The sequence below is a fragment of the Oncorhynchus keta genome, chromosome 6 (assembly GCF_023373465.1).
Source record: "Oncorhynchus keta strain PuntledgeMale-10-30-2019 chromosome 6, Oket_V2, whole genome shotgun sequence".
Classification (NCBI taxonomy): Eukaryota; Metazoa; Chordata; class Actinopteri; order Salmoniformes; family Salmonidae; genus Oncorhynchus; species Oncorhynchus keta.
The window spans coordinates 37,871,472-37,887,989 of record NC_068426.1 but is presented as its reverse complement, the minus strand read 5'-3'; the positions used below and the strand labels follow the sequence as shown (position 1 = coordinate 37,887,989).

General features: G+C 42.5%; 1 protein-coding gene across 3 annotated transcripts in view; it reads left to right on the top strand.

Annotated features, from left to right (window-relative positions):
• Window positions 1–12,224, top strand: part of LOC118385494 (erbin-like) — a 117,234-nt gene extending 105,010 nt beyond the window's left edge. For 2 of the 3 annotated variants that reach the window (XM_035772677.2, XM_035772675.2), the window contains exons 22-27: window positions 861–1,013; window positions 3,653–3,709; window positions 6,120–6,305; window positions 8,193–8,285; window positions 8,540–8,614; window positions 8,777–12,224. In XM_035772677.2, coding sequence (XP_035628570.1) covers window positions 861–1,013; window positions 3,653–3,709; window positions 6,120–6,305; window positions 8,193–8,285; window positions 8,540–8,614; window positions 8,777–8,884 — 672 coding nt within the window. In that variant the 3' untranslated portion in view covers window positions 8,885–12,224. The remainder of the gene's footprint in view (window positions 1–860; window positions 1,014–3,652; window positions 3,710–6,119; window positions 6,306–8,192; window positions 8,286–8,539; window positions 8,615–8,776) is intronic. The other variant, XM_035772679.2, reaches the window with a different exon arrangement.
• Window positions 12,225–16,518: the final 4,294 nt, after the last annotated feature.

Sequence of the window (16,518 nt, the reverse complement as noted above, 5' to 3'; positions counted from 1 at the left end):
TTGAGTTTGACTGTAACATGTAGTCAGTGGCAGTACAGTCGACTCCTGATAAATGGAGCGGCTTTGTACTGGAAAGCTACATATTGAAATTGAAACAGTTTGCACTTGTTTGGGCTTATCAAGGGTCTACGTATAACACGTACTGTTTCTTCAGATGGCCATGATGCATCAGTATGTTTGGAGTAACAAGCAAACAAGCTGCTACTAACTCGATGTATGAAATGAAATGTTTTGTGATTCGCTGCATGCTTGCCTGCTGTTAGAGCATGTGGAATGTTAACATTAACAATATTATTTCCATTGTTTTGTCCTTCATTACCACTAAGTGAAATGCATGCCCACTCAATTGTACGCGTGTTGCCTGTATATGTGTGTGTTGGCTGCGTGTCAGGGTTTCCGTTAGGAAAATGTGGCGCCCCGGACATTTTGACCGACAACATTTTAATTTGGTGAAATTTACCAGACCCATATGGATCGGGTGCGTAACCTGATTAGGGCGTCCACCCACGGTGCTCAGAATGACCGAAATCACATATTTTTCCACTCAAGGGCTCTGTATCTGTATGCTGTAACGTGATAAATAAGATGCCTAACGAATATACTGTACAGACGAACCAACTTAATTCCACAAAATGATGCGAATTTCCCTATAGATTGATAGAAATGACCCGTCAAATGTATTTCTATCAATGAATAGGCTAGAAAGCATTTTGCAATGGGATTTATTATTCTTCTCCCAGACAATTGGCAGGGTCAATATTTATTTATCGGTTTAACAAAATATATTTTGGACGAAAGCTAACCGGCTAACGGAAATCCTACTGTATATGTAATGTGGTGTGTTGCCCTCCTCTGTTCAGAACGCCTTGTCTCGGTCCTATAATTCCAATTACGCCCCGTTGAGCTGCTCCCACTACGGCAGCTCTCGGGACGTGCACCACTCAGGCAGCCAAGGCTCTCTGGTCTTTAGTGCTGCCGCAGACGGACGGCCTTATGGAGCCCAGGGCCACTGTGTGAGTACTGGACTGGACTGGAGCTAGACTACAGTTCAGCCTCCTAGCTCCTAGCTGCCTCCTATCCAGGCAGATTTTATTCTTACCTCATACTGCTTTTCAGCTTGGGGCCCTTTTCCAATACTTTTCAAAGGCATCCTTGGCTCCCTCGTTGCTCCATTCAGAATACAATGACTTCCTCGGTTAAGATTGATAATTTTGTGATGTTCAGTCCTTGATGTTGCCATTGATCTGTGCTGGATGGAAACAAGTTTTCTCCACCTTGTTTGCTTCCATCGCTTCAACCCTCAGATCTGGGATGACTTCACAGAAGGAAGGAAGGAAGGATGCCATTTAGAACTATTGGGACAGGGGCTTTGAACTGTATAGGTCCTTGCTGTAGTGTGACGCAACCTAACTTGTTTGAAAGGGGGCATCCTTTGTCTGTGCACATAAACTAGTCCGCTCTACCACAAACTGTTTGTAGGGAAACTCACAATCTCTATCAAGGATTCGTGTAGAGGAAAGTCCTAGCGCTGTAGAAGGGCATCTTTCAAAGAGCAATTGAGACCTGGCTGAACGAACACTGTTGTTGTATAAGTTGTCTTGTCTGTTGTATAAGTTGAACATTTTTGTAGTCTCTCAATTTACAGCAGACAAGTAGCCTACCTTATCCAACCAGTAGTAGGGGTGAAACAGTGTTGTTATCCTTTATAAAGATATTCTCTCTAAAAACTTATTTTCTGTCAGGCAGTGACTTTGTGTCATCATAGGACATATGGTAGGATGCAATTGACAGGTGAGATAGCGAACAGCTATTTCACTGGCTTGGCGTCGAGGAATTTCATTTATCCAGTGACGACATTGCGTCGGAAGCCTTTTGATTAGTTGTATATGCTACAAGTGTCATCTCTGATGTGAAATAACATTCATGTTGAATAGTACAGTTGGATGTGTAGATTAATAGTATTAAAACATCGCACATCCAGGTACTTTCCGCAGGTGCTGGAGTTGTAGACAAACTCATGGATAACTCATTGTAGACAAACTCATGGATAACTCATTGTAGGCCATCTCATGGATAACTCATTGTAGGCCAACTCATGGATAACTCATTGTAGGCCATCTCATGGATAACTCATTGTAGACAAACTCATGGATAACTCATTGTAGGCCATCTCATGGATAACTCATTGTAGGCCATCTCATGGATAACTCATTGTAGGCCAACTCATGGAAAACTTATTGTAGGCCAACTCATGGATAACTCATTGTAGGCCAACTCATGGATAACTCATGGTAGGCCAACTCATGGATAACTCATTGTAGGCCAACTCATGGATAACTCATTGTAGGCCAACTCATGGATAACTCATTGTAGGCCAACTCATGGATAACTCATTGTAGGCCAACTCATGGATAACTCATTGTAGGCCAACTCATTCTAGGCCAACTCATGGATAACTCATTCTAGGCCAACTCAGGCCAAAGCTGCATTGAGCACATTGGCCACATTTGTAATTACCCTCCGGAACCTTGCCCTTTTCTCCCTTTGCTCTGGTTTATCCACGCTATCTCTCACGTTTGGAGATCTTTTAAAAACCATACGTGGGGGATATTTAAAAATGGGTTTCAATTGTGGGTCAGTATCAATAATGTACTAGTGCTTCCTGCTAATGTCCTTAAATGCCTTCCCCCAATGGTGAGTATTGGTTGAAGCATGATGGGACATGTTCTGCTTTCACTTTTGGTTTTAGGCTTTTCAAACTGTGTTAGTCCTTGAAAATGATCATTGGCATGATGTCCCTGCACTGCCCCTATATACAGGACCTTCCACCCCCACCTGGGATATGGATGCCTGATGAAGACCTAAGGGGCGAAACGTTCTAAATAAATATCACCTGGGATCATGAGCAGTAGTATAATAATATTAGCATGTTGCACGGTACAAAATGCCCCCTTTTTTAAACAAGGTTTCCCTCCCAACCTATAATTCACTTATCCCAGTGCTTTATCCACCAGATCCACCCACACACTCCAATCGGGTAGCGTGCCTCCCTCCTCAATCAAATTGATTCTCCCCTTTTAACGACACTCTGACTCATCAATCGTCATCAGCTCGCTTTAATGCCTCCTTCACTCCCACTGTTGATCACTTCAGAATCACCTCATAACCCTTTTCACTTCTCTGTGGCGGTGAGCACTGTGTTTGTCCAAGGTAAGTACGGGGGGGTGTTAGGTTGATTCGTGGTGTCAAATGGCGGCCTACTGATTTCCACTCAACGTGTAGTCTTACGATTGAATGAATCGTCGTTTCCTTTCCTCTGTTTATTCTCTAAAGGACACTACTTTCAGCTCTAGTGCCCGACGTAGGGAATAATCATCCTCATTGTTAAGAACGTTCTCTATAGATGTACGTTTCATGGGTGTTGGAATTACCTGGAGAAATATTAGATTTTTTTGTTAACCGAACATGCGACAAAACATTATTAGCCTCGACCAGAACATGGTCGACTAATTCAGCTTCAACATGAAGAATGACCTCAACATTACCTAATAGTACACGGCTTCAGGGACTTCTCCTAAAATAGGAGAGGTGTGTTTGTCACAGACAGGACATGGGCTTTGTTACCAATCATCTGACATGGTTCCCTCTTCAGGATGACGTGTTTGGACCTCAAGGGCAGCAGGGCTACACCATGGACACCCTCCGACAAGTAAGTGCACACTATATGTAGAGGATACCCCTGAACCAATCAACAGTCTTCCTATTGTGTTACTTTTAATTATGACCTTTTTATTTTAGCCTGCCTGGTGAATGGTTTTCTTCTTGAACTGCGCTGTTGGTTAAGTGGCTTGTAAGGAAGCGTTTCACGGTCAAGTCTCCACTTGCTGTATTCGGCACATGTGGCAAATACTAGTTTGATCATTTTCACATTCCTAAAAGATGGTCTCCTCAAATTGGTTTGTTTTGCTACTATAAATTAGAAATGCAGACCATAAAGCCCATGGAATAGTCATAGGCCCATACAGTTTGGAGTAGTTTAACAAAACGAGGGCAATAATTCTACAAATCGATCATACAACCCCACCATAACTGGAAGTGCCTGTCTGTCCCATCTCGGCACATGCATTCCCTGACCCATCGTTTTTTTCTCTACCGCTATAAGTAGAACGTTGCCCTGCCCCAGCCCAATACCCTGAGTAGAGCTAGCTCGCTGAGAATTAAGATATTGACCCAGTAGCAGTACCTAGAAGCACCATCCTCCTCCCCACCAGTGATTTAATGAGTTCTAATTAACAAGATCTGCCTTGAAAGAGATTATTGTTCAGGCCTATCTATTCTCACGGTGGCCCCTCTTCCCTCCACCAGGGTCCCCGGTGCCTCGCAGTGAGGTTTGGAGGAGCGCTGCGTCTGTTATACTGGTATTATTAATAGCTCTGCTGGGTGGAGTACGGTGGGGGAAGCTCAGCGTAGTAAAGCTCCTCAGTCCGGGCCCCAGTGGGCTCTTGACCTTCATCGCTAGGCTAGATACTGTATGGTACGGCGTCCGTTGACTAGTTGAGGAATTGCAATTTAAAAGAGTAATATGTGAGACGATTAGTCAAGTTCTACCGTATGTACAGTATACAGTGTTTCCATATGAACTTCTCAGTTGAGGACTGAATGTGAAGAGGCTCATTTGAAATATTTGATACCCAGAAATCTCTCCCTTTCTATGACCTGTGAAATAATTAGAACAGGCCCATTTTATTTACTATTCCATTTACACTGAGATAGAACTCCATTTACACTGAGATAGAACTCCATTTACACTGAGATAGAACTCCATTTACACTGAGATAGAACTCCATTTACACTGAGATAGAACTCCATTTACACTGAGATAGAACTCCATTTACACTGAGATAGAACTCCATTTACACTGAGATAGAACTCCATTTACACTGAGAGAATTGAATTTGAGAGAAATGTAGACATTTTGGGGAGTTCCTCCTGCCACCTGCAGGTTCTCCGGTGGTACCGCAACTGTCTCTTTTCAGTAACCGGCTCAGACAGAGCCGCAGAATGAGGTCAGTCGGCTGTCTGTGAGAATTTGAAATGGTCTGTTCCAAGAGATTTCGTACAGAGAAAACAACAGCGTGACTCATAGAGAGCCATTTTATTATACGGACTGCAAGTCCTTATCAGACGTTAGATGAGGCCTTTCATATAAATGTCTCCTTCCCACGCTCTAACGCAATGTATTTTTTTTGTTTGAGTTCAATTTACTCAATGTCCTTAGACTTACTGTCTATCTGCCTGGATGTAGATACGGAGAGAAAATGGATCTCCCTGTCGAATAGGAATACTAAGGACAAATGTTTTTGAACTGGGGTTATATATCGAATTTTTCAGATTCTACCTCAACGTTTACCAAGGTGAAGTGGACTCTGTTGTGGTCCTTCAGACCCGGCATTGATAATGACTCCTCAGTCGCTCCGTAAAGAACCTATTGCACATATAGTGTACCTCTATAGACAAGAGCCCTAGTCTAGCCTTTCCTATTACATGCTATATAGTGAATAGGATGTCATTTCAGATTTGCCCTATGTCACAGTGAAGAAAGCCTAACCCTTGCCGGCCCAGCTACATCAGTGGAACCTGCCAAAAAACCCACCACCATCTCATAAAACCTCATTGATTCATCTCTGAAATTCATCCTCCACACGAGTCAGAGGACAATTATTTCCATGATTTTGTTGCTTTGGGGGCAGTGGCAATGAGTCGGTGGATCCAATCCCCCTGGCCTGCTGCTTTAGACAGAGCACCTTGCTGCTGGTAAATCAGCAGCTTCTACTGAAATTTGCACTCTTGTTCTGTCACATGTTCATCTGTATGCCGGGCCTGCAGTTCAGCTTACCCTTTGGCCAAATTTGTATTATTATTATTTTTTTCTCTTGCTGGATTATAGCCTAGTATATTGTTCTCTTGTTCTAAGTGCTGTGAAAGTATGAATTTGAGTACTGTGAGCGTTTTAGATACGTCTAATTCTCTTTTTTTTTTTAAATCCATTTTGTTGGAACGTCAACTCTATACCAACACCTGTCTGTCTCTGTGTGTGTCTGTCTGTGTGTTTTTGCCAGGTGCCTTCGTTGAACGGTCAGCTGGGCGGTCCGGTGCGTGGCCAGATGACGTCGTGCCAGACGCCCATGGCCCGCCACCCCTCCAGAGAGCAGCTCATCGACTACCTGATGCTCAAGGTCTCCCATGGCCAGCAGCCCCAGGGGCCCCCTCCACCACGGGCCGACCACGACACACTGCAACAGGAGGTAGGGTGGGGGGGTGGATGGATGGAGAGTTACAGTTCAACGAAGCTCCTCATCCCTACTCCTGGAGAGCTATAGGGTGTTTAGCCCGCAGCTACAAACCTCATTCATCATCAAAACCTTGATTAACTAAGATGATTAGGTCAAACACATATGTGTGTTTTAGTGCTGGGCTTGAACTACATCATATAGGAATAGGGTTGTTGACCACTGTGTTAAAGCATGCATAGCATTGCACTTAGTAATTGTTCGTTACATCAATTAACTGGCTAGACTGAAAGTATTCAGACCCAACATTTTGTTAAGTTACAGCCTTATTCTAAAATAGATTTTTCCTCCTCAATCTACACACAATATACCCCATAATGACAACGCAAAAACAGGTTTATAGATTTTTTTTGCTCATTTATTTAAAAAAATATATATATATAAGTAACACATTTACGTAAGTATTCAGACCCTTTACTAAATACTTTGTTGAAGCACCTTTTGCATCGATTTCAGCCATGAGTCTTCTTTGGGTGGTACGCTACAAGTTTGGCACCCCTGTATTTGGGGAGTTTCTCCCATTCATCTCTGCAGATCCTCTCAAGCTCTGTCAGGTTGGATGGGGAGCGTCGCTGCACAGCTATTTTCAGGTCTCTCCAGAGATGTTCGATCGGGTTCAAGTCTGGGCTCTAGCTGGGCCACTCAAGGACATTGAGACTTGTCCCGCAGCCACTCCTATATATGCCATTTAGCAGACGCTTTTATCCAAAGCGACTTACAGTCATGTGTGCATACATTCTACGTATGGGTGGTCCCGGGGATCGAACCCACTACCCTGGCGTTACAAGCCCCATGCTCTACCAACTGAGCTACAGAAGGAACTCCTGCATTGTCTTGGCTGTATGCTTAGGGTCATCGTCCTGTTGGAAGGTGAACCTTCACCCCAGTCAGGTCTTGAGTGCCCAGGAGCAGGTTTTCATGAAGGATCTCTCTGTTCTATCAACAGCAGTGTGTTATATAGACTTATTTCGGAAACATCAAGGATGGAGAATTTTGTTTCTCATGGTCTGAGAGTCTGTCATGTGCATTTTACTGAGGAGTGGCTTCCGTCTAGCCACTCTACCATAAAGGCCTGATTGGTGGAGTGCGGCAGAGATGGTTGTCCTTCTGGAAGATAGACCCATCTCCACAGAGGAACCCTGGGTCTCTGTCAGAGTGACCATTGGGTTCTTGGTTACCTCCCTGACCAAGGCCCTTCTCCCCCGAATTGCTCAGTTTGGCCGGGCGGCCAGTTCTAAGAGTCTTTGTGGTTTCAAACTTCTTCCATTCAAGAATGATGGAGGCCACTGTATTCTTGGGAACCTTCCATACTGCAGAAATGTTTTGGTACCTTTCCACAGATCTGTGCATAGACACAGTCCTGTTTCTGAGCTCTACGTATAATTCCTTCAACCTCGTTTCTTGGTTTTTGCTCTGACATGCCCCGTCAACTGTGGGACGTTATATAGACAGGTGTGTGCCTTTCCAAATCATGTCCATTCAAAGGAATTACCACAGGTGGACTCCAATAAAGTTGCAGAAAAATCTAAAGCATGATCAATGGAAACAGGATGCACCTGAGCTCAATTTCGAGTGTCATAGCAAAGGGTCTAATTATTTATGTAAATAAGGTATTTCTGTTTTTTATTTTTAGTACATTTGCAAAAATTTCAAGAACTTTGTCATTATGGGGTATTGTGTGTAGATTGAGGAACATTTTTTTTTATTTAATCCATTTTAGAATAAGGCTGTAACGTAACAAAGTTGAAAGGGGGAAGGGGACTTTCCGAATGTACTGTATGTGACTCATATTCAAAGTAACATCCCCTGTGAAGGTAATGTCTGCTGGTGTCTGTTTTTCAGTTCCGGGTCAAAGTGGAGAAGAACCCAGAGCTCGGGTTCAGTATATCAGGAGGAGTAGGAGGACGGGGTAACCCTTTTCGTCCGGACGATAATGTATGTTCACTCATCAGCCCTCTTTTTCCCATAGCAATATAGTGTTGTTTATTTTTACAGCCTACTGCATGTGACATGTAATCTAAGCACTTACACAATTGAGGCCTCTTACGTTAAGCATTGCATTATGTTAGTAGTTCACTGTATAGCAACTCAGCTTGTTACTGCATTTGTACGGATTTTGCAACAATCGGTGAGTAAACGTCACTAGTGTTAACCAGATGGGCGTGATTCGTCTCTCTCTTCTCTCTCAGGGCATCTTTGTGACAAGGGTCCAGCCTGAGGGACCTGCCTCCAAGATACTCCAGCCTGGAGACAAGATCCTCCAGGTGAACCCAATAATACCATTCCCTCTATTTCCCCATCACTATAAATCTATACTGTAGCGATTATTTGCTGAACACGTTTACCTACTACAAAATACCATTACACATCAGAGCCAAAGTTGCCATCTCGGTGTTGAGCTACATCTCTCTTTGTTTCCCCCCCAGGCAAACGGATATAGCTTTGTGAACGTTGACCATGGGAATGCCGTGGCCCTGCTGAAGACATTTCCCACCACTGTGGATATGATCATCGTCCGAGAGTTGGCGGCGTAGAGAGAGACAGACGGGACTGTGGAGAGACGACCTCCAATCCTTCTTGTTTTTATATACAGAGGAGCCTGGTCTATAAATAGAAGAACTGAAGTGCTTTATGGGGAAGAGAACCTTCTAGAGCTTTTGGGATAACGGGGGCCGAACCACTGCATCAAGTGGACTTAGTGAGGGAGGAGAGGGACCTGGGGAGGGGGAGCAAACATCTGGAAGCATGCGTTGTCGACTTAGTCGTCTTAAAGAAGAAGTCACTGTGGGATAGCCGGTTATTTTTTACACAGAGGTCGCTGCAGAGACTGCGTGTGCTCCAACGACACAGAGATCAACAAAAAGTGCTTTCTGTATCGTTAGACTTTCGTTTTTTTTTTTTTTTGAAGAAAAGAATATTCCTACATCATTCCGGAGTTGTAGTTGCTGTAGTTGAGCATTAACTGTAGTTGACCACTAGAGGGCAGGGCTCCGTCTGTCTCTCTCTGCCCTCCTTTTTAAATCATGTATTTTTTAGTTTATTTAATAGATGCTGAGACCACTTATTTGACCTAGGTGACATTTGATCTGGGGGACAATGTTATGTGCTTTCTCGTGGAGATGAATGTAGTGCTGGGTTGCGCTTTCAGAACGATGTTTAAGAATCCCCCTCCCCGCCTACGTGCAATTGTGACCGTTTTCAACCAGGTCCTGTACATGGTGGATAGTTGAGAAGGACGATTAATTTGCTTCTGCCTCCATAAAGCCTGTGAGCCACACACTGCATACATTTATTATATACTGTCCGCAGTCTAGGAACAGTTTTAGTAGCCTCTGTGGAACCACTGGCTTGGAATATCCCTCACCTGAAAAGACCTGCCTGTGCCGTCACTGAACTGCTGACAGACGAGGACACTCACTCCGTCACTGAATCGGCGACTCCGGTCGCTGACTACTTGGATGCTGTAAAACACTCTTCGTATGTGAAATGGAATTGGGACTGGGATATTGAACAAATCGTGATATTTCTTTTGTGGGGAAACTGACTGGGAGTAACAATATAGGAATGTCTTTGCTTGGCCTTAATTAGCCTAGCCAGGATGTGGGATAGTGGGTCAGGAGGCAGAGTGGTAATGGCAGGTCACCAAAACATGTGTTGAGACCATGGTCAGGGTTTGGGGAGGTGCTGGTGGGAGTGACTCCCTATTCCCCAAAGTGCGCTACATACTAGTGGTGCACTATATACAAAGGATATAGGGTGTGATTTGAGATGCAGCCTGTCAGACTCCGCCCCTTCCACTCAAGACTCCGAGCAGGTTTAGGCCTGGTCTCTGGGCCCCTTCCACTCATGTTGGTAAGATTTTAAAGGGCTTCTCCCTCAACTCAGCCACTGGTGACTAGAAAACACTCACAAAACGGTTTGAGATTAAAAAGGGGTTCATGTCTGTCTAACATATTTTTGTTTAAGTGTGGGAAAACAACCATAGTTTGCCTTTTTGTGTATAAAAATCATATTTTTTAGACATCAATCTAGGCTTTTCACTCTCTTTTTGTGTTGGGATAGTGTTTCATGCATGGACTGTTTGCTCTCCGCTAGGGGGGGATTGAGCTGTTAAGTGCCATAGACCTTGAACTGTTTGAACAAGGGGGTGGAGGGAGTGACTATCCTGAGACCCAAGCAATATTCCCATATTTCTCTTCACAACAAACTAAACGCTCTCTTCTTGAGTACAACCCCGTGTGACTCGACACAATGGTTTAATAGCAATAGTCAGCGGCTTTATTTTCATTCAGAAAGACATCCAATTGCATTTATTTTAGACCTATAAAAGGGGGGAAAACGCAAGAAGAAACCCTTTTAGTGATCGCTGATTGTTATACAGGATTTTATATTGTAAAGAATCTTTTCTAAATTAAAAAAAAAACATGGGGAGTTACATTTTTAGCAAAGAAATGTAAAAGTCAAATGTAAAAGTCTGCATTGTATGACAGTGAATGCTCTTGCGTCACTAGGCTTACATATGAGTTGCAGGCTTTCCCAAACTTGACTGCTCGGAAATCTGTTCAAACCAACTGGTTACGTGTATCTGTGCAAACATGAATAACTTTTACCCCGATTATAAAATAAACTCAATCCGAGCTGCGAAGTCATTTGTAATGTTTCTAATTGAATAGTGTCACAAGTTATAAAAATGCATTTAAAACCTTTTACGCTATGTCCACTTGGTGTAATCAACAGTCTATAGATGTATGTGTTTTTTTGCATGAATTCACCCAATGAATTGTCTATTTTGAAAATTGAATCCATGAAACCTTTTTAGAAATATTTCCTATAGAAAGCAAACGATCCAATTCAAAGATCTCTACAAGTTATTATTACCCCACTGAACCTTTTTTGTAAATCGATTGTAATGCAAACACTGAATTGTGACAGAGCGTATATAAAGTACTTCAGTATATAAAGTACTTCAGTATATAAAGTACTTATCAGAGATTGATCATTGTTTTGGTGTTTCCCACACATTTAATGGCAATGTCGTTATCCAAATCCTTCGCAAATTCCAAAAGGTATGCATGTAATTCATTGTTACGTTATGCGTACAGCTAAAGATTATACTCATGTTACTGTCAACTTGTGACTCGGAATAGAAAACATTGTCAATGTTTCCTCCCCTTTTTTCCATTTTGAATTCCAACTGAACATTGCCCCCAAATGAAAACTGTACCATTTTTTTTTTTTTAGCAACTGCAGACCCAGTGGCTCATAACTGCAGATATTTGTCATTGGTCAATGTTAGCCTAGAGAGGTAACATATTGACTTAAGGTTTCCCCCCTGCAATATTACTGTACATCATGTTTTAAATTAGAACATTGTAATTATGCTTGTGTGCTGTTTTGTTGTGGGCACTGTGTTATTTTACTTTCTTTCTGGGAATAGGAACAATCTAGTGAGATTTCTCGGGTCAATGTCATATTTAGACCTTGTACAATCTGGGACTAAAACCTAGGGGGTCACCTGTCTGCCATATCCAAGATAAACTGGTCTTCTCTTCATTCTCCCACCTTGTTTTAATTTATTTAGCTCAGTCTCCTGTGACTTTTTAGACATTACTAATCAAAATGTAAATACTTTTTTAAAAAGTTAAGAAATCAATTAATCATGGCATTAGTCACTCAGAGTTTGTAAAACCAGCAATAAATTGCAACGCAGACACAACCCGTTTCATTGTATAGCTATTTCAAAGGTTTCTCTGGAAACGGCTACAGTAAGATGATTGATATGAATTCATTCAACATTCCAGATTTTGTATATAACAATACTGTTTCTGAGTTAACCTGTGGAAAATAAGAAATAAACTAATGCTCTTTACAATAGTTTTTTCATTGAATGACTCCTTTCTTTCCCAAACGGATTGAATTCCTCATGCCAGACTATGACAGTAATATGTTGAAGATAGTTGTAAGAAATGCTTCTTAAAACAATACAGCCATGTATTAGGATTAAGAATATATTTGGACTAGATAATGCTGAACAAGGTTGGAATTCTGTTTTAAATCAATTGAACAGAAGACAAGTAGTTAATTTGACACCAAAGTAAAACAAATCAGTTGAAATTGCTCTGTGGCTGTATTAGACTTCAGCATTGCATTGGGGGCATACTTATGAAAAGTACAGCATTACATAATTATCTTGGGTCCATGAGATGGGGTGTCAGCCTACTCCGTAACACCCACTGAACACAACTGTGAAGAGTTTCAACAAATATTAGCATCTTAGCTCTGATTGCTGAACTTTTAACTGTGGGAAATCAGCTCCATCTAGTCAGCCTATTGTACGTAACGACTCAAGACCCATAGGTATCAGCCTACTCTGTGACACCCACAGAACGTAACCCTCCCTGAAATCTGAATTGACCCCCCCCCCTAATTTTGACCAAGACTCCTCAATCTCACCGGAGAAAGCATCCGAGCGAGCGAAACTGCTCCCCTCTGTTTTAGAATGTGTATGTATCTGATGCCGTCATATTCTTTTTGGCCAAACAACATCAGAGACATGGGCTACAGATACTAAAGCAGAGGGGCGCTGTTTGTCTCACTTGGATGCTTTCTCAAATTTGAAGGAAAATTATAAAACACTGAGCCTGGCTTCTCTTGGCATCCTCCATGAATACAAGCCACTTTGTAGGCTGAATGTCATTATACCTACGGTGTTTGTAGTAGATGCCCCTTTCCATTGGGCTCCCGAGTGGCGAAGCGGTCTTAGGCACTGCATCTCCGTGCAAGAGGTGTCACTGCAGTCCCTGGTTCGAATCCAGGCTGTATCACATCCAGCTGTGATTGGGAGTCCCATAGGGCAGCGCACAATTGGCCCAGCATCGTTCGGGTTCGGGCCGTCATTGTAAATAAAAATGTGTTCTTAAATAACTTGCTTCATTAATTGAAGGTAAAATAAACAATTCAAATGGCAGGTGCACAATGCATAGTTCGGATGGTGAATTTTTGGGGGAATAGGCAGGTAACCTACTTTATGAATTTATTTGTTTGACAATCAGATGAAAGCATGACTGGTTGCGGTCATAACACATTAGAAGGTAATACCATTTTAAAGTGAAATTACATGCCCACATAGGAGATCCCGTACCAAAAAAATAGACACCCGCTGAATGTCAAGGTATAATTTGCATTTTGGATGGCAGGAAATGTGAACTTACTGCTGTCATCAAGGCAATGGGTGGCTATTTTTAAGAATTTCAAACATATTTTGATTACCACATGATCCCATATGTGTTATTTCATAGTTTTGACATCTTCACTATTATTCTACAATGTAGAAAATGGTAAAATAAATAAAAACCTTGTGTCCAAAATTTTTACTAATACTGTATATAAAATTTTACTTTTGACCACTTTTTCCAATTGGTAGTTAGTGTTGTCCCATCGCTGCCTCTCCCGTACGCACTTGGGAGAGGCGAAGGTCGAGAGCCATGCGTCCTCCGAGAAACAACCCAGCCAAGCCGCACTGCTTCTTGACACAATGCCCATTTAACCTGGAAGCCAGCCACACCAATGTGTCGGAGTAAACACTATTCACCTGGCAATCGTGTCAGCATGCATTGCGCCCGGCCCATCACAGGAGTCACTAGACTGCGATGGGACAAGAACATCCCTGCCGGCCAAACCCTCCCCTAACAACACAGAGCGAATTGTGGGTCACCCGGTTGTAGCCGGCTGTAACAGATCCTGGACTCGAACCAGGATCTCTTGTGGCACAGCTAACACTGCGGTGCTGTATCTTAGTCCACTGCGCCACTCGGAGGCCCAGTGCAGCTTTTGACATTATTGATCATAGTCTACTGCTGGAGAAACTTAGTTGTTATGGCTTTACACCCCCTGCTATAATGTGGATAAATAGTTACTTGTCTAACAAGACAGAGAGTGTTCTTTAATGAAAGCCTCTCCAACATAATCCAGGTAGAATCAGGAATTCTCCGGGGTAGCTGTTTAGGCCCCTTGCATTTTGCAATCTACTAACGACATGCCACTGGCTTTGAGTAAGGCCAGTCTGTCTATGTATGCGGATGACCCAACACCACACATCAGCTAGTACAGCAACTGAAATGACTGCAACACTTAACAAAGAGCTGCAGTTAGTTTCGGAATGGGTAGCAAGGAATAAGATAGTCCTAAATATTTCCAAAACTAAGAGCATTGTATTTGGGACAAACCATTCACTAAACCCTTGGGAAAATTGCAGTTGGCTCAGAACAAGGCAGCATGGCTGGCCCCTTAAAAGTACACGGAGAGCTAACATTAATGACACGCATGTCAATCTCTCCTGGCTCAAAGTGGAAGAGAAATTGACTTCATCATTACTTGTTTTTGTAAGAAGCTGAATGTACCGAGCTGTCTGTTTAAAATACTTAGACACAGCTCAGACACTCATGCACACCCCACAAGACATGCCACCCGAGGTCTTTTCACAGTCCCCAAGTCCAGAACAGACTATGGGAGGTACACAGTAGAGCCAAGACTACATGGAACTCTATTCCACATCAGGTAACTGATGCAAGAAGTAGAATCAGATTTAAAAAGCAGGTAAAAATGAACCTTATGAAACAACAGGGATTGTGAAGAGACACACAAAGGTACAGACACATGCATACGCAGATATTGTGATATTGTTGTGTGGTGGTATTGAACATGTTGTGTTGTGGGTATGTGGTAGTGTAGGGATGTTATGGATGTACTGTTTTATCTTTAGTTCATTCAGTACAGACATAGTTCACTGTTTTATCTTTTGTTTTATATGGAATGTGGGTGCTTTGGTATGTTTGGACCCCAGGAAGAGTAGCTGCTGTCTTGGCAGCAGCTAATGGGGATCCCAAATAAATACAAGTACTTTCAAAATCTTAGCTCGCAAGCTAGCAGTCATCATCATGAATCAAGTCGACAATCTACTGGCAAATCCTTTTCAATCCTTGTCATATGAAGATAAATTATAATCACTAGCCTGCTATACAGTGGAGTGGGTGTGTGGTCCAAGTCTGGGTTTAAGGTTCTCTTATCCAAGCTTAAAAGGATAAACATTCAACAGGGTTTTTTCAGAGTTCCCAGTTGTCTTGAAAGCACCATAAATCCAGAGAATGCCAGAGTTTGATGACCGCTGCACAACCTTCCTGTTCAAGTGAGCACAGCACAAGGTCCAAAAATGTATTGTATGCTGCTGCATAAATTATGCAATATGCCAGAGAGATATGTATCCTGGAGCTAAGAAAGTAATACTAGGTGTATGTTGTGTAGTAAACCGTTAGTAGCCCATGTGCCTCACCCTAATAATTTGGTCAATTTTCCCCTCATAATTTAGTCTACTGTTCTGACTTGGTAGTGCACATGTAGCTTATAGCCTGTTTTAGAGAAGTGTAGAGCTTTCGTAAGAGCTTTAATTGTCATTTAATTGTAATATGCCACCTTTATTTATCCCACTGTTCTGACTTGGTGTACAGGGAGAATACTGTAAGAATAGCCCATGTTTTGTCGCTGTACATTTAAAAAGTGCTGAACAAATAGTAACTCTGACTACGTCCGTCCTAGCTCACTCATTGTCTTAATCGTAATTACGGACTGTCTCTTTTCCGCTCGATGTCACCTTATGCCATAGTTTGTACATCTCAATTGTCAGTTGAAACCACATTTGTTTAAGCAAGTCAGCCATATCAGCTGTGTTTTTTTAAAAGCAGTAAATGAGGCTGAAAGAACTGTTTCGCTGCCAGACTTGGCTCTGCTGATAGCCAGGTGTAGCAGTGGTAAGGTTCTGGGACTGCTGTTAGGCCTTAACAGTTTGTGAACAACACCTGTCACCGTTATAGTGCAATTAATGTATTGCTTAGTGTTGTGTAGTGGCTTTGCTGGCATGCATCCCCAAACATTTGGGGGTGAATTTGCCCTACCAAGATTTACATGCTAAAATCGGCACTGGCTATAGAAAATAGGAATAGCCAAATTACTCGGAATGTCACTTGTGTGCTGCGAGACTCCGTTCTTTACCGAGTGCCACCAGTCAAGTTAAAATAGGCTAGAGTGTAAATCATAACTTGAGGTACACGTGTGGAACTTCAACCATGCATTGTGGTGGTCTCTGGGAAATTTGCACAGAAACTTCTTTCTTCTA